General features: G+C 40.7%; 1 protein-coding gene across 2 annotated transcripts in view; it reads left to right on the forward strand.

Annotated features, from left to right (window-relative positions):
* WDR7 (WD repeat domain 7) overlaps positions 1-24,303 on the forward strand; it is a gene marked incomplete at both ends in the record, with an annotated part of 101,344 nt that overhangs the window by 57,688 nt on the left and 19,353 nt on the right. For both annotated transcript variants that reach the window (XM_079548647.1, XM_079548646.1), the window contains 5 exons: positions 6,143-6,329; positions 15,629-15,746; positions 16,434-16,583; positions 17,018-17,100; positions 21,959-22,058. In XM_079548647.1, coding sequence (XP_079404773.1) covers positions 6,143-6,329; positions 15,629-15,746; positions 16,434-16,583; positions 17,018-17,100; positions 21,959-22,058 — 638 coding nt within the window. The remainder of the gene's footprint in view (positions 1-6,142; positions 6,330-15,628; positions 15,747-16,433; positions 16,584-17,017; positions 17,101-21,958; positions 22,059-24,303) is intronic.

The raw sequence follows: 24,303 nt of genomic DNA on the forward strand, positions 1-24,303 counted from the left end.
TAAATCTGCCTGTGCTTGTGTTTGTAATGAGTGAGATGAAGGGAAGCTCAGAAACTAATTTTATTCATCATACAAATTAATATTATTCCTTCATTAGGCTTGTAGCTTCCAAGTTAATCATTCTTCCCTTAAAAGAACAGGAGGGAATTTAGAGTTTCCTCATCTTACACCCATATGTGTAAGTTAGAGCTGTGTGTGCACAAATGATCCCAAAGCCAGGAAAGTGCTTGGGAGATGTGAGATGTTTTGACTCTTGTTTTACAGAGCAGAAGCATGGGAGAAAGGTGCACAAAAACAAGTGATACAATGTTGGCTTGGAAACAACCATCAGGGTTTTCAGTTCACTGTGTAGAGATGGATGAGCAAATTCCACTGCATCCACAGAGCACGTTACCTCCCTGATGTGAGTGCATGGCTATGGCCATGTGCTGGGAGGTGTTTGTTTTACGTACGGAGACCAGTGTGACTTCCCAACTTCAGAGCAAATCCTGGCTGTTTTCACAGGCAGCGGAGTTGTCTTGTGTCACAAGTGGTTGTACCTGGTCCTGACCAACCAAACAAGTTAAAATCTATATGCATTGTATTTTGTAAGTGTTTACATTCGTCTTAGCTTTATAAAAGATCAGTGCACAGGACCATGTGGTCGATTCGTGTATGACGTGAGCACAACGTAGGGTGATGATGTTCACAGATGAGTGTTCCTAGTTATCACATCTGCTTAAGAAAACTAGCTACGGTTGCGTGTGATGGGAAAATGTCTGAGATTGGCATAACGTTTGGGCAGGCTGCAGTGTGCTGGAAAGAAATGCTGCTGCCAACAAACTGATGGTGGGCTTTGTGGAAATGGCATCATTGAGAAAGCATGCAATTTAGATGAAAATAAATAGTATGGCTTAATGACATTATGCAATTAACAGGAATGAAAATAACAGGTGTACTGCACAGTTATCAATCGGGTTATATTGGCTTTCTCCTTCCTGCTGGATTATAAACAAATTTTGGATTAAAATAATGGTGGTTTACTCTTTCTATATCACTGTAATATAATTTCATAGTTAGAGGAAGAAAGCATTTAAGCTAGCAGAGTTGGGTTCTCTCCATAAATTGAAACAAGTCTGATCTAAAACTCATTTACTGTCTTGGAACAGAATTGATCTTGCTTTCACATTTGATTCCCCCACTGCAGTTTTCGAGAGGAAGAAAAATGGCATTGTTAGGTCACTTTAACTAGGCCATGGGTAGGCAGCGAGGACTGGGAACCTGCTATTGCCAACAGCTTTTTTGTTTCTCCTTTGTCTCCCTTTGCAAGGATTTATGTAAAATTGTATGGAATTTTGGTACAAAATAGGGGCTGTATTGGTTTTGCCCACTTGCCAGCACTCCTTGCTGTTTGCTCACTTAATGTTGACAAGCACTATTAGGCTGTTCTGTACAAATGCTATGAATTTACTGCATCTAGAGTCAACTGTTCTGACCTTCTAAGCCTGTTACATTTGCAAAATCTAGGTTGGTACTTATCATGGAGGAAATATTCCCTTTATGATTAAATATTTCTGAAGTTTGTGAGTCTTCAGAGTGAACGAGGACACTTCCTTTCTGATCAGATAAATAAGACAAAAGTATATATATTTTATTGTAGGGAAAAAAAAGAAGTCTTTGCTGTTCCAAAAAGCATCCAGTTATATACATGCTGCAGAAGCAGCACTCAGTAAGGAGCCCTTTAATTTTCAAAGTTCTGAAGAGTTTGTTGTACATTTCCAGGCAAACGTTGCTTTCAGGTGTTGGCACAGTCTGCCCAGGGAGGTGGTGGATCACTGTCCCTGGAGGTGTTGAAGACACACAGCGATGTGGCCCCCGGGGTCATGGTTAGTAGGCATGGTGGGATGGGTAGGTGTTGGGCTCGATGGTCTCGGGGGTCTTTTCTCGATTCTGTGACTCCTCTGTGGTTATTTCTCAACATTGCAGCAGTCCCTGAGCAGAAGTGATGAAAGGGCTGTTCGTGTAGGAACGACGCAAATGTCTTGCAGGTCATTTTTTGTTCTGACTAAATAAAATGCAACCATGCAAAGTAACTACTTCTTAATACATTGTAAGACCGTACTTTTGGAAAGAGATTAAAACCCTCCGTGCCCATGCCAGTGCTGAAATTGCTGTGGGAGCTTCACCTGTTTCACAGATGGAACATAAGTAACTTGAGAGAGCATCAGGAAAATTGAATCCTCTCCTAGCATAAGTTCAGTTGAAGAAATGAAATGTGCCACAGTTAGATAGAGGGCAAAAAAAAAATGCTGGAAGTATGTTATGTAAAAAGCAGGAGATTTGAGATGTGCTCAGTGCACACTGTTCAATTTTTAAAGTGTCCATAATTATGACTTTAGAAAAGTTATTCAAGTTTTCATTGAGGGCAGAAAATATCCTCTGTCTGAAAGAGAGCACAAACTCTGATAGAAATTTGCAGCTCCAAAATGAGGAGTTCATGGGATGTGGATTTTTAACCAGAATATCCAAAGTTAAGTTTCTCTCTTTCTGCTGGTATTTCATCCAGGTGCATGTCAAATCAGGACCAGTAAAAAAAAAAATCATCCAAAAAAGGTGCTGATCTTTTTTAAATTTCTGATTAAAAAAACACTGTGTCCACGACTTAGAGAAAGAGAGAAGACTGAAAAAATCCCTAAAGCTCTTGTCCTTCACTTCTGTTCTTCTGTATATAAAATCAGAAAAAGATTGAAAGCAAGCTGAACCACATTCTTGGAGTCCATCATTTTTATTTAGTCCAAACTGGATGTTGTGGCAGATTATGAGAATGGGAACCAGAGTTATCAGTGTCTTGTTCGTGCCTATACTATTGATTTTCCTGAGCGAATTATTTAATTTTTTTAAACCTATCTCCAAAATGAGGATAACAATGCTGATGGGTGTAATATGTTTAAAACTCTTGAGATTCAGCAAGGAAAGACATCCAAGAAATTCAAAGGTGTACATGCATTCAAAATAACTGAAGTCTTTAGTATTCAGGTTGCATTCCCATCAGCAGAAATGGAGTAGGCATCAAAGACTCCAACCTTTATTTTCGTGTTCTGGAAACGGTGGGGGAAGTGGGCAGCTCAGTACAGGCCCCGCTGTGCTTTGTGGATGGACGTTTTGCTGCCATACAGATGCCTTCAATGAGGGCTTGCAAGGATGAGTTTCCAGTCCTTGCCCTTGATTTGCTTTGCTTGCAGCCTCAGTGCCTAACTTTGTTGCCATGTACTTGTGGCATATGTGTCACCACGCGGAGTAAGAGATGGGGACAAATGCTGATGGAGATTTGTACATAGGAATGACATTTCTCGACCTCTCTTTTTCCTCTTTTACTGCCTGAACTCTGTCTGGTTAGTCACACCTAATCTTTAACAAGAGACACTTTCATTGCTTTATCCTTAATAACATTTAACAGCAGAAGATGCATGCAAATCATCACATCTTTCCCATGGCTGAATTTTACTGCTTTTATTCAGATTTACAGGAGAAAAGCCGAATCTGCTGCTCGCAGCCATTTCAGCTTGTTCTTCAGTGTACCTGCACTTCCCAGCAGCCATGGACTTGGGGTGGGTGTCACGATGCAGCCCCCTGCCCACAGAACAGGGTCGGTGGGAGAGGGGCTCTGAGAGCATCCCCACTAACAGGGCTTCTCCGGGACTAATTACCTCTTTACTGCGCTGACTCTAATGTGACATGTTTATTGCCTTAACTAACAACTCATTAGCTTAGTTGATGTTTTTGTCAATATTAATTCGTTCATTTAAGCCAAGTCAAAGCTTAAACAAAGATGTCCAGGCTGAGAAACGGGCAGCAGGATGACTTTTGTTCAGTTCATCTTTTCTTCAGCTCAGTGTACACAGGGCAGGTGTCAACAAGAGCAGCACTAGGAGTATCCGTATGAGAAATGCTGGAGTGCTTCACTGCAAAAAAATGTTTGTGATGCTTCTTAATAGGTTCTTTCATTTGAGACAAAATTCATGCGCATTGAAGCTTCATAGAATCATTACTGTTGGAAAAGTCTTTTAAGATTATCAAGTCCAACCCCAAACCATCTCCACGATGCCCGCTGAACCACGTTCCCAAGTGCCACATCCCCATGGTTCATGAATACTTCCAGGGATGGGGACTTCACCACCTCCCAGGGCAGCCTGTGCCACTGCATCACTGCTCTTCTGGAGAATAATTTTTTTCTTAATATCCAGCTGTACTTTTTAAGAAGAAACTTTCAGCTCGCATTACACGCATCCAAGTTTGGTGTGAGTTCGTGTGCACAGCAAGACTATCAGTAGCTTTCCAGGATGCTAAAATGTCAGGAGCTTTATTTAATGAATCACACAACTCGTAGGAGACAGTTCTGAAAACCAGGGAAAACTGTGTTCAAATCAATAGGTTATCATTACCGCAGAGGCAAACTAAATGAATGTTATTAAGAGGTAACAAATAATTATGTAGTGATAATGATAAATTACCTTTATCTGGGAGCGTTGTTTTAGTGTTCCCTCACATTTATATATATGTATGCAACTACTTTAATGAAAAACTAATCTATTGAATGAAATAGCGGGAGGGAGAGAACTCTGTACGTGGGCAGATAGTGACAGGACAAGGGGAAATAGCTTTAAACTGAAAGAGGGCAGATTTAGGTCAGATGTGAGGGGGAAATTCTTTACCCAAATAGCAGTCAGGCTCAGCACTGCTGCCCAGAGCTGCCTGGGTGCCTGTGGCAATGGATGGCATGCCCTGGGCATCCTGGGCTGGTGGGGGGCAGCCAGCCCACGGCAGGGGTGGGCTTTCTGTGTGTATGCTATGTAGCACGTCTCTGTCATCTCAAGAGCTGTCAGTGAAACTGAGTTATTAGTTAGTGTCTCATCCTTCTATTGGGACTTCTGTTCTGCTTCCACCCCTCAAGCTGTGATGCTGATAGCTTTGCCAGCAGCAGTGACCAGAGTCAGAACAACACGAAGGCTTTGCAATCATTTCATTTCGCTCCCTAAATAAATGGTACCAGTCCCGACATGTTTAACGTTGAGGAGCTTTCAGTAGGAAGTATATTTTGAGAACAAGGGAAATCATCACTGTAAAACTGGAATACTTTACAAATAGGCACCGTGGTTTGTGCAGGGCATGGGAGGAGGCTTGTGGAGCCCTGGTTGTCTGCACTGTGCACAGCTGCTCTGCAGGCCTGGCAAGCAGCAAGTGCTCACCTGGAGCTTGTGGTGGGTTTTGTGACTTTATTTTCTCACTGTTTCTCACTCAGTTAAGCATACCTGGCTCAAACTTATTTTAGCTCCAGCAGGATTCAAAAATGTGTAACCTAAACAGGGCCTAATTTAACTGCTTTCTTCCCCATTTGTTTTCCTGAGACATTATTGCAAAATTATTTACCTTCTTTTCTGAGAGGTTTTTATTACTCCAGTAATATTATCACAGATTCTGTTTGAGTGATTTTTAAAATTTTTTTGCAACTCTGTTGAAGGGGAATTTCTTCATACAATTCCTTCCATCATGATTCACCCTGATTTTTTTTTTTTTAATTTTCTACACACCATTTTCTGGTGTGTAGATTGACTGTTTTTTTGCATAAAGATTATTTCTAACGTAGTAAAAACATTGTGATTAAGAGTCAACAACAGCAGTATTAGTGGAGCTGTTTAAAGCAGATGGCTGTACTGTGCTGTCTCGTGTGCTCTAACATAGGGGCTGGTGCTACCATAGAGAATTTGTTCAGGATCTGTCAGGCAGAGGATGGCTGGGGTTCAGCATTGCTGACGGAATGCAAAACTTTTAACACATCCTTTACTTATGTGTAACTGAAAATTATCATTTGTTACTGTAGCTCCCAAAACCCGATTCCTTGCAGAGTCAGCTGTAGGAGCTGTAGGTACTTTCCACAAAGCATGTGTAATCTGAGGACTACTTGTAAGACACAACATTTTTCAAATTTAATTAAAAATATCTCAGGTTTCTTCTGTCTTTCCATCAGATTTTTCATTGATTATAGGAGTTTCTGGAAAAAATCTGAAAGTGGTATTTTTAATGAATTTAAACAGCCCTTAGGGTAAAATATAGAACAATGCTTGTAATATGTAACACCTTTCATTGCCCTGGTTCTCCTTGACAGGCAAGGCACTGACATTTCTGCTGCTGCAGCCTCCCAGCCCCAAGCTGCCTGCGCACAGCACCATCCGCAGAACTGCCATTGACCTCATCGGCCGTGGCTTCACTGTCTGGGAGCCCTACATGGACGTCTCTGCAGTGCTGATGGGCCTGTTGGAGCTCTGCGCTGATGCCGAGAAGCAGCTTGCCAAGTAGGTGTCTCCTTATAAACTTGTGAACCCTGCGCCTTCTGCAGCCTGCATGTGGAATTGTAGAATTGTTAAGGGAAAGACTTCTAAGATCATCTAGTCCAGATCCTGTGTTTAGAGTAGTCAGTCATCTCAGATACAAATAAAATCATGGAATTGTTTGAGTTGGAGGGGACCCCTAAAGGCCATCTGGTCTCGCTCCCCTACAGAAAACAAGGATACGTACAGCCCATGAAGTGCTCAGAGCCCCATCCAGCCTGACCTTGAATATCTCAAAGGACAGGTGCTTCTCTACCCTTAGCATAAAGAGCTTTACTTATATCTAGTGTAAATCTCCCCTCTTTCAGTTTGAAACCATTTCCCTTTGTCCTATCACAACAGACTCTGCTAAAGACTCTATTGTCCTCTTCATTATGTTGGCCCTGCTTTAGATAGTGAAGTACCTGTAATAGTCAGCAAGGAGATGGAAAAAGAAAGGAATCCTCCATTCTGGAGAAGGCAGGGTTTTTTTTTGTTGCTGACATTACTATTTGTAGCATCAAGGAAACTTGTGTATTAAGGATTGCTAAGAAATCATAAACTCGGTGGACCACAGCCTATCTTTCAAGTTTGTGGACAACTTATTGAAGTGTCCTGAATAAAGATACAGATGGTTTAGGCTAGATTTAGCTGTCTTGTACGTGTCTTGTACATCTGATCTCCTGGAAAAAAAAAAATCATAGAGTAATAGAATGGCTCTGTCATGTGTAGTGTACCAATAAAATCTTTCAGATAAGTATTTGCAGCTGGGTCTAAAGAGGAAGGGGTCTTGGGCTTGCCTCATTTATGCAGACTAGAGTCTCTTCTTGAAAGTGCCGTTAATCACACCATCAAGTAGTCATAGCTGAACACAAAGTGAACTTACTAGGAGGACTTGAATAATAAAGGTAGTGTCCCGCACATTTTGTTAAGATCATGGAATTTTTGGATTTTATTGTTTGGGGTTTATTAGTGTGGCTTTGCAGCAGATTAGGGTTGTTATTGAGTATCCCTAAATGTATGAGCTGAGGCCCAAAGACAGTACATTTCTACTGGGGAGCTGAGTCTCACAATCCTTACTCTGTAGATCCGATTAATGACAACAGGACTATTTGTACAGTGAAGGGCTAGCAGTATAGTCTTCATTTTTATTATTGTTTGTTGTGAAACTGGCCACCTGGTCTGAAATTTACTATAAATTGTAAGTAAATGTATTTTAATTTATTTGGTTTCCACCAAAAAAGCAAACAAACTCAGCTTGCTGACCAGTTTGAGTTCTGAATTTAGGTATGTGCAGATGGGATGTGTTTCCCAGCAGAATACAAACTCTCCAGTGTGTGAATCGTGGTAACGCTTTCTGTTTCAGTACAGCTTTCTGAATTTGCACTGATTGAAATTCTAGTGCTTTCTGTGTCTGGCACACTAAGTGTTGTGTGAATATTCACTAGGGGTTTTTTAAAAAAACATATTTAATGTTTAATTTTTTCTATGTAGTGTTTTCTCCATAGTATTTTAATTAGTGACGTTCTTCTTTAAGTATTAATTATTAAATTACTTCATAAACCATGCATTAATGTAGGAGAAATTTCATTCTAGAAGACTTCATGACTCATCTGTGAAAGGTTTTTGCTCATGAAAAAATAAGCTCTTGCTTCTGAAATTGCAGAGCTCAACATAACTGCTTATTTAGGTATTAATATTACTGCATTTCTTAAAATGTGGAGGCTCATTTTACAGTACATGATATTTTGCTTTGTGGCTTTGTTCATGCCTTCCAGGCTTTTGGATGTGTTCTGAAGATTGTAGGGGAAAAGAACTGTGTGTTAAAGGAGAAGAAAATGTTTACATAAAACTGCAGTAGGCATTTCTGTAGGGAATATTGATATATGTTAGAACTGTGTGGTTAGCATAAGGAGGGTCTCTGGTTAGCTTGCAGATATTTTTGTTTACAACACCACTGCAGTAACATTAGTTTAGATATTAAAAATAACATTCCTAATTGTTTTCCCGTTTTATTCTGAGCCTGTTGTTTGATACATCAGCAATTATTGTGTTTGGGGATTTTTTCTGTACGCTGTGCTGGATGAAACTGTATGGTCAGAAGCACTTCTAATGATAAGCGTTATTGATGGGTATTTAAACTGTTTTTATATAAACAGTTTAAACAATTATAAACAATTTTCTGGTTTTGTCAAGAAGTTCTTTTGTTTGCAGCAGTAACTTTGAAAACCACAAGCACTTGTAGTGGAAGTCCACATCATTAACCTTAGCGTTCAAGATCAAAACCTAGTTCTGAAAACTGCTATGTTGCAAGTTTTATTTTATGAATATGCTTAAAACTGTTTACTAATAAGCACACATAAACATCTTCAGTGATGGGTGCAGAAAGGAGCTGACTGCGTTTGTCTTAATGCTGTGTATGCATCCACCTGTGGGAGCACTAAGATTTGTACCTTTTGCATTGCATTAAGGGAGATTACCAAGTTTACATCGCAGTTTTGATTTCCTCAGACTGTGAAGGATGAGTGATTGTGGTGTGTTGAGGGCAGTTAGTGGATAAATCTGTACAAACTGGGTGAATATTGTTATCTGCCTGAACCTCGATTATTTTAGCTTGACAGAAGAAGCCAAGACATTTTACCTTCCCAAAGAATCTTGTGTGTTCCATTGTATTTAAATGTGGGCTTGCACAAACCAGTGAATACAGTTCTTCAGAAAGTAATTTTCATCTTGCTATTACATTCTCAGCTGTCATAAAGATTAGTATGGCTCTCTATACACAGAGCACTGAATAAATGAATGTATCAGCATGTAGCCTTGAGGAGCCCAATGCAATTTTCATGATGATAAATTGCATAATAAGCGAGAAAGTGTTTGCTTATTAATCCATAACAAGATTTAGATTGAAAATGGCCTGTTACATTCATGACAGATACAGTACTGACTGCAGACAGACTAAGATGGAAAGAAATGGAGCAACAATGTGTGCAGGGGGTTAAGTGTGCATCTTACCCTCCCGGTGCCCTGCTGAGCTGCCCCTTTTTGTGCCTGATTTACCGTGTACACAATAACAGCGCACAGCTGCCTGGCTTCTATCCCTGATGTTAAGAACGTTTTATGAAAGAGCTTTTATGTCAAGCTTGTGCTTTAAAAAAAATCACTTCACATTTATTGACAAAAAAAAAAAAAAAAAAAAAAAAAGAGGTGTTTTCTTTTTTCCCTTCTGAATTAAATATCTGAGCTGAAATCCAAAACGTGGGTGTTTATAACTCCTCCGCTCTCCCAGTTCATCCCAATCCCCGAAGGCTGCAGCAGGCTAGCCAGTGAAGCTGCTCAGGCATGAGGATTAGGAGTATTTTTCTAGCACTTATTAGGCTTTGATTTCTTGGCACAGGTGATTGTTGGGATCATTGCTGTCTATAATTTTTGCTCTTTGAATTACAAGCTACAGTTTGATTCAGATCGTGATACCATGTACCAAAATGAACAACTTATGTTTCTGTCTACCTGTATGTTAATACACGTGTGTGTGGTAAATAATTAGACTAAATTTCTTCAGTTTTGACTGTAATTAGTGGAAACCTGTTTGTTTTATGTCTGCATACATTCTGCCTGTGAATGTATGTTATGTAATACGAACATGCCTAGTTTTCAAGTGCAGTGGAACAGCTTTGGAGTATTGCCTAAACAGTTGCTGAAATTCAGGTTTTTAAAGGACAAATGAGAGACAAATGAGTCCTTACAGTGAGGATGAGGAGGAGGCAGACGAATTCCAAGCTTCCCAGCTTCACGGCAGGGAGGATGTTTGGTTCCTTCCCCTTTGTTCAGCCATTGCTTCAGTGCTGCACATGTAAACAGAAGGGGGTTTTTGAGGTGTATCGCTTGTGGTTCCTGTTAAATGAGATGGGATATACCAGTGGTTCCTGTTAAATGAGATGGGATATACCAGTCCTCGCTGCTTTCCCTCCCTCTTGCTTTAAAGGAGAGAAATGCATAGGAGCGCCTGTTTTGCAAATAGCTGCTTTCTCTCAAAGGCAAAACAGGCCCCACCTCTGCAAAAGACCCTCTGTGAAATCATGTACTTTGTGATCTCTTTTCTGGCCTCTTTCTGTAGCTTCTCCTTGTCTGCAGCTGGCAGAAAAACGTCTGGTAAATTTTCAGTTGTGGTGTCAGAACTGGAGAACTTTTCTGGGGTGTCATTAGGGTTTGATTCATTTGGATATCTGGGTTTTTTTTTAAGTAAGAGATGAAGTCTGACTTACGAAGGGTATGATGACCAAATTCAAGCAGACATCATATTCATTTTTAATAACTCAGATTATGAAATATGTTTTAGATTTAAAATATCTTACAGGTATGTTCCAAACTGTTCCTTTCAACTACTTAAGAATCTAAAATTTTTCTGTATGTTTTAAAAGTGTCAGTTTCTATCTACATGCAAATTCTGATTTATTAACTTTTTTAATTGAGCAAGTTATGAGTAGAATTATTCAATTATGTAAACAATTTGGGTAACGGCTTCAAAACAGACCTCCTAATGAGAATCAGCTTTTCCTTAAGAAAGCAGATAAAAAGCACAAATGAAAAACCCAGTTACGTGGAGTATTTGAACCACGTTTTCTTACTTCTGTGATTACCTTGTGATTTAAATCGGTGCACAGTGCTTGCCATTGCACAGACAGTGCCACAGACAGCAAAGCTGAAGGATGCAACCCACAGGTTAAGATCCTGAGCCCACCGAATTGTTGTTGCACTCGCATCAGTGCTACTTAATTACTGTGATGACCTGAGGATGGGGTCTGACAGAAATGTGCTCCTCTGGAGAGCCTGCCTGAAGCACAGCCCTGATTGCATGGGCAAATAATGGGACACTGCCTAAAAGGGATGTGTGTTCCCTCGAATGCCATCTCAGTGAAATCAAAGTAAGAACAATGCTCTTTCTTAATTGAAAAGGCAGCCAGAAGGAGATAATGGTTTTGGTGTATTGTCCTGTGAAGGGATGTCAGACACTCCGTACCACTGATGTGCAGGGCCATGGCTGCCTGAGGCTGGGGCGGCGCTGCCCACAGAGCACCTGGTCTGTAGGACCCACACAGGGACTCACTATGAAAGAAAATAATCCTGTTTATTAGATACGTTGTGTTCCAGTTTTGAGAGAAGGAGGCTGCTAGCTGTGTGGTCATACTTTCCCGAGAGTGCAGGAGTCTGGCCAGTGAAAATCAGCTCCTGGGAATCAGCTGGATGGCACATGTCAAAAGCAAGGTTTTTTAGGTGCAGGAAAGCCAGCTTTCCTACTGTTTGGTACAGTTAGAATATCGTCTCTGGTATTAGAAATGTGTGCTGGGGGACAGGCTGTGACCATTTTGTCTGCTACACTCTTCAAAAATCAGTCCTGAAATGTCTGCTAACGGTGCAGTGGGAAGACAGGGGCAGGAGGAGGACGAGAGGCACAACACATGTTGCCTCCTTGTGTGGGATGTACCGAAGTCCTAAAGCCCATCAATACCAGAGCAGAAGTTTGGGTGCAAAAACTAGCTTTTCCCTCTATGCGTTAGTTCTGCATCTGCCTTTGTTTTGTTGGAGGTTTGGGCAGTGTGCCTGCCTTCTGAAGGAGGATGTGCAGGCCAGCTGGCCTGGCCGGGGGGTTAATCCCTGCCCGCATACTGCCACTGCTGAGCGATGCTAATGAATTAACAAAAAGCCTGTTGCTTTTCAGGAAAATGCACGCTTTACCAGGCACCCTGTAAGGAAGAGTGCTGCTGGCAGAAATATGAGGCCCTCTTATAGGAAAAGTACTGAGGCATTGAGGTTTCCATTGCTTTTGAAAGATAATGAGGTTGGTTGAACACCTCCCTTTGATACCATCTTCGCGTTTCATCACTTCTGTCTGTACAGTCCCTACGTGACTTTTTTTAAGTTATATTCAAATTTGCTTTTCCAGACAAAAAGAGACATCTTCATAACTCTGTTGGTTTTCAAAACATTAATTTTAATGCATACGATAATGGTGGGGAATGGGAAAGGAAATAACAAACTTTGTATGCTATTTTTATGAGTTCAGATCTGTAAAATGGTTGTACCTTATCTTGTTGCTTCAGAATAATAGTTCATTTGGTAGAAAACACTTTAACCACACTGAAGTTTTTTGTTGCAAAGTACCTGATTTGTAAGCTTCCAGTAAAAAAATATTCTTAAAGCTATTTTAGGGACACCCTTTAAAGAACAAACAAACACAAAACAACCTGCGTTCTGCAGACACTTGTTTCTGTTTTTTCAGACATAAATGAACAAAAGCTAACAAAACTATACAGCAACAATTTGAGGCATGCATAAATAAGTCACCAATTTGACTTCATAATCTCTTGTTACTCTTTAACAAACATGTAGCTTTCCTTCAGTATCACTTCTAAGTAACACGAACATGAGGTCTGGGATAAAACATGTTGGAATATGTGGTTTGTCAATTTTAGCTCCTGAAAATCAGGACATCTCAAATGTTCGTGTTTCAGGGTAAACAGACAGACTAACCCAAATGTTTCTGGACTTGAGAAGAATGAGCTGATGCTTTTTCTTGCCATTTTGAGTTTAGTATATTTGAACTGCTTGTGCAGGTGGAATATGCAATGGGAAAAGCCCGTTGTTTGTAAGGGTGTGGAGTGTCAGGAGTACAGGAAACATTCACTGTGATTTGTGCATGGCATTGTTTCAATTTCTCCTCTCTCTCGTTTATTTTCAGGGCAAGTGGAGTCTCACTCTGCTTTTAAAGCAGAACCTTGCTGACTCTGATAAACCAGTTTTTACCCATATGGAACCACACAGAGAGGGATGCAAGTGCAGAGTGTTTACGTTTCTTTTCACGATGATGCTTTTAATTCCCATGGCTTTCCTGCTAGAGAGGTTGCTTGCAGCCTTTTGATTTTGAGGAGCTTGCAAGGTGTAAAGGAGGGCACAGCCAGCCAGCCCTGGGGTGGAAGGGATGGACAAAAATGGGTGCTGGCCTCACAGCTGTGCTGAGCAGCATCACCACCACTCTGACCAGCAGCATTTGAGGCAGCACGCTGGATGAGGATTTGGAGCAGAGCGTTCCCACTCATCCATTTTAATAGCATTAAATGTGTAAAATGAATGCGATCACAGAACTGGAAACGGCAGCCCTTACTTCAATGAGTAATCCCTCAGAAAGCAGCATGAGTACTTGGGTGTGTGAGGGCTGCAGAAGGAGACGTCTGGTTATGATGGCTGTGCAGCTCTGCTGACAGCTGTGTGCTGCTCTACAGGCATTGTGCTACGTGTTTTAATGAGTTACATCTTACCTAATTGGGCTGTCCTCTGTGTTTAGAAATGCATTATATTTTTTTCTGAAACCTCAGATTCTAGATAAGATGATTTCACTGCACTGGACTCATTTTATTGAATGAATTTTTACCTCATTTATGTTCTTTAGACTATTAAATATCTGAAATCACAGGGATAGTAGAGATTTTATCTTCTTTCATGTAATGAAACGTTTTATTGTTAACACGCACTTAAATGACATGCTTACGTTGAAGCAAATCTTCGTTTTTATTACATTCACACATATTTGTAATACAAACAGCTGGGATATATAAATTCCATTAAAATTTGATGGCAGTTTGTTAGACAGCGTTGTTCTCCTGCATGTTCTCAAAACTTATCCCCCGTGCACAGGGAGAATCCCAGCTTCATCTCTGGTCTTCAGACAGAGATCGCTGCAGGTGGAGGTGGCAGCATGCAGGAAAGGACCTCATTTTTACAGGAAAATGACTAACCTGTCCATGTTGTTTACAGGCTAATATTTTGTTGTTGCTAAGCAGCAATGGTTGGGGAGCGGGGGGGTAAGTGAGGAGGCTACTTTTGGGTAGCATGGCTATAGCGGCAGGATTGTTTCAGGGCTGGCAAAGAGCTGTTTGTGGTGTCGCTTTTTTTTGCTGCAGTATGCATGTTGGGCTGCAGAGGCTGTTTGTGCCAGGCTAATCTCACTGAACGCTGTGTTCCAGCTGCTTCTTCCCCGTCTGTAAAAGCCCAATTCCTTCTCAGAGGATGATCTTTCTTGGTTTCCACTCAACCCTTTTCCTCCCATTTCTACCTCCCACACTGCTGCTGTTTTCTGTTGGGAAAATGTTCCCTTCTGGTAATGGAAGCCAGGAGGTAAACACTGCTTTGCCATAATGCCCTTCCCCCATAGTATTAACTGAGTGCCTTCAAGTGCTACTGATTTTTGTATTCTGATTTTCAGGCAGATCGGATATAACTTCATACATTAGCTTGCTTTTCTGAAGGCAAAGAAGCTAAGAGCTGTTAGCCTGTAGAAGTACTTTCATTTTGGGCTGTGGATTTGAGTGTGGGCGCAGGAAGGATTTGTAGAATTTGTGGATAGTGTAGAGTTCGCCCAGCAAGAATGCAGTCTGCTGTGACATAGATAATGGTAGTTAAACAGTAATAGTTGAAGTAGTAGCCTTTTAAGAAAGGAAGCTTTCAGACAAAAATTAGATATGCATCTTCTTTGTCAGCTAACTTATTCTCTCAGTTATGACATAAGAGATATTACTTTTGATTAATGCAGCTATTGGCTACCTACTTTATTTTTTCTTAAATTTATGCTGTCATAGCAAATAAAAATGCTACATATGGAAAACTCAGATGCTAGTTAATCTCTGAGTGTTATTTGAAACACTGCAGAAAAACTTCGTGGTTAGAAATTTTAAAAGAGCATTTGAATAATTTTAGTAAGTAACATAAGGCATGGGTCCGTCATCTCTGCATGCTTCTGTAAGTCATGCACTAAAGCAAATCAGACTGAACAGATTCAGCGAGTTCAGTTCAAGAAGCCTCTTGCTTTAATCTCCTGAAACTAGTGCGTAGCTGAATTAAGAATTACTATGAAAAGGATGTTTTTCAGCCTGAACTTAAGATTTTGTAGAAGTGTAAAACATAATTTCTTTGCAAGACATTCCTCATTTGCCTTGTCCTGGGCGCCGTGATATGTATTCAACACATACAGGTAATTTGTTAACAAGGCCTTTTTAACACTTGGGACAGATGCACATACTGTTTTCAATCTTCATGGTTAATTATTCGATTTTGTATTTGATGATAGAACACCCTGACTCCTAATCACTGCTCATTGTTGTGAGTCCATTATATTCTAACTGTTTGAGTGCTCCCGTTGACCTTGAACTGACATTATAAGCTGTTTCTAATCTCTTCACTCTATATTTCTAATGCTCCTTTTCTTTCTCCCTGCTTTGTCTGGCGCCGTTTAGCATCACAATGGGGCTGCCCCTGAGCCCGGCGGCTGACTCTGCACGCTCGGCACGCCACGCGCTCTCGCTCATCGCCACAGCCCGGCCGCCCGCCTTCATTACCACCATCGCCAAGGAGGTGAGCAGGGTGGTGAGCCTCTGTGGGACAGCAGTGAGCCGTCACACGTCCTGCCTTTCCTCCCCAGAAGGGGAAAAAGCAAGGATCGCGTTTGCATTGTTGACACACAAGTTACGATTGGGTTTATACTTAGCCGGTTGTATCTTTGTCATATCGTGATCTACAGGTTGTCCAGACTTCAAATATTAATGTGTAAAAAATGCTACTTTCCCTCAGCAATGCAAACGCCACCCAGTTAAGTATGAATCGAAGCAGGATGGGGACTGAGCCGTGCAGGCTGGGGGCAAGGAGGGGCGGTGCTCAGAGGTTGGTGTGGGTCGGCGCTGTCTTTCTGAGACTCATCTGAGTGAACGCAGATGCCTGGAGCTTTTGCTTAGCTAGATGTTCAGCAGCAGGCCACAAAAAGCCTGTTATAAAGCAGGCACCTGCTTCCTGAGGAAATACGAAGAAAAATGTCACAATTATGTAATCAAAACCCTAAGCATTTGCTCATTTTGACCTGTAGCTTCGTGAGGTTAAGTAATACTCAAAACAAAGGTAGACCTTTGTTTAAAAACTGCATCAGGGATGACCGCTGGTGACTCATAATCAAAGCGAAGTAAAGCAAAGCACTCTCACCCCATGTAACGTATTTAGTAAGAATATTTAGCAAATCCAAGTTTGCATGTGTAACCCTGCTCCTTGTAGGTGCACAGACACACCGCCCTTGCAGCAAACACCCAGTCTCAGCAGAATATTCACACCACAACTCTTGCTCGGGCTAAAGGAGAGATCTTGAGAGTCATTGAAATCCTTATTGAGAAGATGCCTACCGACGTTGTGGACCTTCTTGTGGAGGTAATACTGTCGTGCCATAAGGCTTTGTGGTTTTGATGCAGTAATAAATAATGCCTTGGCCGGAACGGCATTGTGGCATTTGATTCTCTTGTGTACCATAAACCTTTTTAACTTAAAATGTTAAACGCTTTTGTGACATGATTGTGGGGGGATCAAGCGAGCAAGATAGTATGCTGCTGGTTACATGTGTGCTCGTGGGACTAGTACCTGAACATGCTGGGGGTCATTTGGACATGTTCAGCCTTCGTCTTCATTGGTGCCAAAAAGTACTGGTGAAGAATGGTACAGGCAGTGCAGTGGTTCTGCAGTTTTGGTACAGATTTTAAATTTAGGTTTTGAAAATGCAATAAGGCACAGAAATATTTTGTTTTTGCCTGTCAGAAACGTTATTATGAAGTATACAATGTCAGATATTTTCAACTTTCGTTTCCAAGGTTATGGACATCATCATGTATTGCCTCGAAGGATCTTTAGTTAAGAAAAAAGGTCTTCAAGAATGCTTTCCAGCCATCTGCAGGTAAGCTCTTCCTTTGTGAATAATGAGAACAAAATAATGGGGGTCTCTGGCAAGATGCATTTCATATTTGGAGTGGAACATACTTGCTTCTTACAACAGCAAATCAGAAGAATGGTTTTTAGCTTACTTCTAATATTCTTTACAGATTTTAGTTTTCTGCCACATCTGACAGATAGGAACCAGAAAAGAGAAGAGTTAACCAAGTATTGTAAAAGTCCAGAACGAGGAAAACACTGTGCAGTCTCTTGGAAAAACTGTCCTGCTGCCCTGTCATCCATCCTAGCTGCAACAGCTGCACAAGCAGACCAAATTAATTGGGTAGCTTTCTTTCAAAGGGTTTATGAATATCTTTGTTGCTGTTGTTGCAGAAATGATAACATTCTTGAGTAACAAGCTAGATTCCAATATGTATGACCTGCTTGAGTGAATTAATTGACATAATAATGTACAGGCTCTAGAAGGAAAATGGACTAAGATGGTGACAGCAGAAAATAAGGATTTGGTTTGGAGGTTTAGGGGAGCTTAGTGGTGGATTGTTTCCAAGTACAGGTAGCTTACGTTGTGTTGACTTCCCCCAAACACCTTGGAGCTGAATTGCTGTCTGTTCCTAAGCTGAAATGAAGCTGTGAGCAGCCAGCTTAAGCTACATGTCAGCTCTCCAGGCGAAGGTGGGCCTACAAGCACTCTTGCTTTCATTTCTAGATCTGTTGTCAGCGGCTCAGTCCTTCAGGAAAGTGTGCTCTCCTGCTGGGAGCCTGGCCAAATAGCAAAAAAGTATCTAATTCACAGGAAGCTTAGGTCTGTCTCTGCTCTGCTCTCTGAAATGTCCTCCAGTGGGGAATTTTGAAAATAAAAGTTGCATCCCTTAATGGCAATAGCTGACTGCTGTTGTAATCTGTCTGTGTGATCTGTCAGTCAGTTGTTGGCACAGCCCTGCAATTTTGGGCGAGCCTCTCAGGCCTGCTGGAATTTTCTCCTCTCCCACCACATCCCTGAGCTCTGAGCAGATTTGGGAAGCAGGGAATGAAAGCTGAATTCAGGTAACGCCTGCTGGAGGGCAGATGAGCCCTGTGGCAGGAAGCAGGACACAAGGGCTGCTATTGAACTGTTCTTTAAAAATTTTTTTGAAGCTCTCGTGCTGATGCAGGAGAAGCAATTGAAATTAAACCTCTCAAAATCAGAAGAGCTCTGCTGGTTTCTTCAGAGTGTGCAGATTCCCAGCCCCACTGATCTGGGAAGGGAGCTGAGCACCATTACGTGCTTTGGTCCTGGGATGTTTCTGCTTGGCTCTGAGCCTCTTTAACAGTAAAATGCAATTTATAACGTGGACACACAGGGTATCTTAAGACTATGATGAATGTCCCAGTTATACCATTAAACCAGTATGACCAATAAATTGTAACTTTTGTCTCTCCACCATTACATTTTAATTTAATAAGCTATTAAAATATTGAGTAGTTTCAAGAAAGGAACTATTATTCTGTTGACAGATAAGACACTGATAGAAGTAGTTTTCCTTCTTCTAGGTACTTTAAAAGGCTTAACGTAACACATAAATGCAAGGGCAAGTGGGAATTAGTGCAAAAAATCTTCCCTTTCCTGTTGTACTTTTATAGTTATACATTATCTTAACAGATTGTTAAATTACAAGTAATATTTCCTATTATACATAGTTATAGCCATTGTAAAAATGATACAGCACCCCACTGATGTGGTCATTCAGCCCAATGGAAATTTTCATAACATTTCAGCAAGTTGTTGAGCATCTGGAGAGGGTCCAAGTGGAAGCACTTTGACGTAATCCTATTATTAATTCTATTAACATCTGCTGCCCTTTCTGCTGACCTGTGTTATATGCACACCTGTTGTGATTAAATTGTGTAGTTGCCCAAATACTTTCATTAGGTGTGCATTCTTATTCATAGCCTCTCATAGGGCATCTCTGCAGTGCTCTGTAGTGACAAATATTTTGCTTGTTTGTCCCTTTGAAGGGGCATTCATATTTTCATAGAACGGTAAAAACCCACAGCTGTGAACAGCAGTGTGCAGTGTTGAAGTACCAGATTCTTTCCTTTTTTCTTTTTTTTTTTTCTTTCTGTTGTACAACAGCAGCAGTCTATTGCTAGTTGCTGTGAGCATGACTCAGTCCTGATACGTGGTGATGAGGTAAATCCATCACCATGCAGAGTATTTCATTGCATGTGACTATGATGTGCGTTTTCTTTTCCCATTAGTGGTATTTTCTTAATAGGGGGTTGTATTACCTTTTGGCATCCTCAGTACCAACCCATTTCTTACAAAAATGGAAGTTTTGAAATGCAGTGCAATATGCATGAGATATTTCTGAATTTCTTTAAAATTTTGAGGGCTGATATTGAGGGCAACAAAATTCTGTTCAAATTCAGCATTATCCTGATTCAGCAACTACACAAAGCTGAGTGGTCCCTGATGGACTGCGTTGGGTCAGGTCATGCATTTAGTACAGTGTGCTGACTTCAAACCTTCTGTGTAACAGCATCATCTCACATGGGAGTATAGATTAAATTTACAACAACAACTATTTTAGATTGCTTTTTACTAAGAAGCAGACTTGCAGAGAGTACATAAAGAATTAGACAAAGTGAGGTTGCACAACAACATTTTATGCATTGATTACTTGTGGAAACTTAGAGCACAACTGAAGGAATTCAAGGCCACTGGTGAAAGGTACCTTCCCTTCTGCTTGGTGGTTTCTCAACTGATCTTTCACAACTTTCTGTTTGCTAGCTAGTGCATATGTTCTTTGGACAAAGATTTGGAGCATTTGAGCATTCTGACAATACAGAAGCTTGGCTTTTCTCTCATTGGCCATCTGTCCTATTCCCAAAGACAGTTTTCAGTTGGGAAGCGCAGGGAGAAAGAGTATGTGAGATGCAGCTCACCCTTAAGTTTGGAGGCTGAGTTGCTATGGAAGAGAAGAAAAGCAGCACTGGAAGAGCAGGAACTGTTTTTTTGGGTCCAGCAGCATTCCTCCGGCAGTTAAATTAAGCTGTCTCTTGGCTGACTGAAGTTTTCTTGCTGAGCAGTAATGGAGCAGCACTCAAAGTGAGGTTTCCATTAAGATGCCAATGGTGGATATGGATGCATCAGCTAGGCTTGCAAAAATGGATCTGTAGCATAGCCGAAATATATGCTGGCATATCATTCTCTATTCAGCTCTGCCATTTAGAGGTTTAAAAAGGGAGGCAGAGGATTAAAATACTTGAATCTGTGGATGCTGCAACAATACTAAGCCAAAAGATAAAGAGGAAAGCGAAAGGGCTGACAACTGAATGTCAGCTGAAGGAGTAATGTTTTTTATAAAATTAAGCTCAAAAATGTCTGTTTCCATGAAGCTTTTTCCTGCAAACAGTCTGTTGTTATGTAGACTGATGGATTCTTCTCAAAGAGAAATACTGACTCAGCTCTCAGTCTAAATGGGCATTTAAATGCAGTAAGAGGAGAAATGCTGTATGCTTGCATATAACAGTATGCAATATTCTCTTTCTAAATCTGTTGAAGAAGGCAAGTGGACTGTGCCCATTCAGTGCTATAATGGTAATAATAGGGATTTAAAACTTCTTATGTATAAACCTTTTGTTGTGTTTTGTTTCACTTGTAATGATACGTAGTGTGTTTTTCTGTAAGTTTAAATATAAATCTCGAGTTTGCTGGTTACATAAAAGAGCCTTACAGATAACCTGCCTGGTCAACTGTGGCACCACTTTGTGTTGGTGATTGCAACTTGATGTAAAATAGGGAAAATAGTGAAAGCTATGTTATTGCAACCCCACGTATTATCCACATGTGATGGATAACATGCCCAGTGCCTAATGCTGTAGGTAGGTAGGCATCCACATGCTCTGGATGCTGTGGATGGCTGCATATCCACAGCACGGGGCACTGGGCACATCCTGGAGCACCTGGGCTTAGTTAGTCTTGCTTTTTGTTCTGCATCAAAACAAATGCTTTTAATTTCCTTACTTTTGTTGGTTTGACACCACGTTTCATGCTGTTTTTCTTCCCGACTGCTAACATGTGCCATAGAAAAGAGTGTATCAGCTGTGTAAGAGAGCTGTTGCTATGGCACTTCGGGAATCCTTAAGAGCATGGAGATGGTTCGTTACAAGATTTCCTGTTCAAGCCATAAATGTGGTCAGCAGTATATTATGATAGAACAATTTTAGCAGGCTCTGGTATAGTTTGCTATAATGAACTTTAACTGTAAAATAGAAGTTTAAAAGGGCATGCAGTTGACAATTTTCGCAGGTCTACTTTTCCATTTAGAAGAAAAGTGCAAGTATATTCCCAAGTAGTTCGGGGGGTTCTCTGAATTTTGCAGTTGTTTGTGTTCAAATCATTGGCATACACTCCTGCTGTATTTCTCAGCTCCTTCTCGCCTGAACAGTGTTACAGGATTACAGCTAATTTGATGACTTGTCCTTTTTTTGCTTTTAAGTCGCTCAGTATGTTAGGATTGTCTTCTTCAACCACTGGCATCCAGGTTATGGTGGTGCTGAGCTGTGAACAACACAAGCAGATGGATGTTCAGGGATATTCAGCCTATTACATAGGTTGTTCCCAAACTCATCAGAGTTGTTTAACCACATTGTAACAAAACCAAAAATGAACAAATGTGTTATATCTCTGCAGTGATGTATCAAGCATCAGTTAGCTTTGTTTGGTAAATGCCAACAATGGAAACTGGCAGCTGATGGATTTCCAAATAAAATCTCTGTTCCCATGTTAACATTAGTTACCCAGTGGCATTGCAAACTAATTTTAACATCATGCAGGCAGGTCAGTTCTCACCTGTTACTTGTTATGATGTTCAATTCAGGTTCTACATGGTCAGCTATTACGAGCGAAGTCACAGAATAGCAGTTGGAGCTCGCCATGGTTCAGTGGCCCTCTACGATATCCGGACTGGGAAATGTCAGGTAAATAAATCATTGTGACTTCCTCCCCATAAAGCATGGAAGTTATTGAAAGGAAAGAGCAGTGAGCTCTACATCTGTTGACGTGCTGGGCTGCTGGAACATTATGGATAATGCTGAGGGGATCAATAGTTTAATGAAGGACTCAAGGTGTATAGGGCCCTACTGTCTTCATTCACTGGAACTGAATGGGAGCCACAGATGGGTTAATAATGGAAGCCTAAAGTTAGGTGATGGCCATGCTCTGAAATAATTGAAAAATCTGATTTTAAAAAGTTAGACTTCATGGAAGTCACAAAGGAAATCTACTGATTGTTTCCTCCTATAACTCCTCTCTATTAAATGGCATAATGCTTCTGTTTGAGTATTTCCTCTTTTCTGATATTAAACAAGATACCTATTTTCTTACCAGTAACCTAGAAGAGGATATGCTTGAGGATAACACTGAAATGAGGGCTTGATTTGAATTTGCTTAGAACTAAAAATGTTTAAATAACAAAGCATTTACCTTTTTTGAAACGTTTGAATGCTCTTTACTATTCCTCATGCTATGTGAGTAGCTGTTACTCCACACTGAATGTCAGTAGTAAAGCTGGAATAAAGCACCTGCTTTTTGAATCTGCCTTATTAGTTGGTTTTGTTTGTTTGTTTTGGCTTCAGGATTTCTTTGGTCTAAATATAATGGTTTTGTGTAAAAATGCTTTTTGTTTCTTAACTTGGACTAAAAGCACAAATCCTTAGTCCTCTGAAAGTATTATAAACAAGGTAGAATGGATTTCTTCCTGGTAAATCTACAGTGTCACTTAATACTTTGCTGGCAGAACTGTGTTCTTAGGTACGTCTGGTTCATTTTGTCTTTGAAATTCTGTCTTTTATTTCACAAATCTAGCAGCTGACAGTATGGTATGTTTTGGTATTTTCTGTTAAGACAGCTGTCTTGTGGAAGCCGAGCCGGCCAAATTTATTTTATAAAAAGCTATAGGCAAAGAGTATCGGTAGGCTGTTCTATTTTGTTTTACATTGTCATTTGAATCATGATTTATTAATTTAACTATAAAATTGGTCCACAAGAACTGCTATTTATTGATCTATGAGATGTACTGAGCATTTTCACTGCCTTGCAGTCCGGTATCAGCACCTAGCCATCATTATGCCTTGCTGCACAGGGGTCTGAATTTCCTTTTTCAAATACACAAGCTGCATTACTTTTTTCCCAGCTATTCAGCAGCCAGCATGACAAAGCATCTGGTTGCTGGACGTCTCCTTCTGGCCATTAAGAGGCAGTGACCATGTTTCCTCGCTTTTTGTATCATTACACTGAAAATTAAGAGCATGAAGTCCAAATAAGCCTGTGAAGTCTTGTCATTTCAAGCTAACGGTTAATTCTTTGTCATTCTGCAGAGGGAAAAAAGAAAGAAAGAAAAAAAAAAAGGGCACAACTATACACTTCTTCTGTTCACTCTGTCTTCAGGGCACAAGGAGATAGGTGACAAAGCCCATCATTCCTTTTAGTGGAATTATGTAACCAGCGTTACCATCCTTGCATTTAAACCTTTGTCTAATTCATACTTCATCTACAGAACTGGTTCCAGGTGGTTTATCGGTATATGGAGTAATTCTGAATTTTTTCTTGTCACAGTGCGAATTCCAGATGATTCTGTGAAACAATGTGCACAATCTGATTGCTACAGCAGTTTTGCAAAAGGCCAGAGGTGCTGGCAGGCAGGACAGAAGTGTGCTCATAGCTGCATGCATGTCTGTGGCAAGACCTTCCATGAAACCATCCCTCTGACTTGATTTGCGCTGGTTTGGCAGGCATACTAAAACACCTTCCCTTCTCTTCACTTTTTTTTTCAGTTCTTTTACAATGGTGTGGTCACCACCATCTGTCTATGCTGAAGGTGATTGTGCATAGCTGACGTTTGCAACCCTTTTATCAAAAGTGCTGTCTCTTCCATGTTAGATGACGTCCTGTTGTGTTGGGTTCCTGGAACTAGCCCCAGATTTCTGCCAGTAAATTGCCTGAATAATTCACTGCCTTAATTTGATGTGTTGGTGAATGTGCACAATACTTGTTTTCTTGCTTTCTTAGTAAGCTTCTATGGAGAGCAAGGATAGGTAAGAAAGGGGTCCTTTGCAGATTTTATTATTCAGAAGATCAGAGAAATCTGCTGAGAGACAGATAGATGACTATTAGGAGGCAACGCCATCTGTTGGATACAAATTTCTTATCCCAAATCCAATCTTT

Source organism: Tetrao urogallus (genome assembly GCF_951394365.1).
Source record: "Tetrao urogallus genome assembly, chromosome: Z".
Lineage (NCBI taxonomy): Eukaryota > Metazoa > Chordata > Aves > Galliformes > Phasianidae > Tetrao > Tetrao urogallus.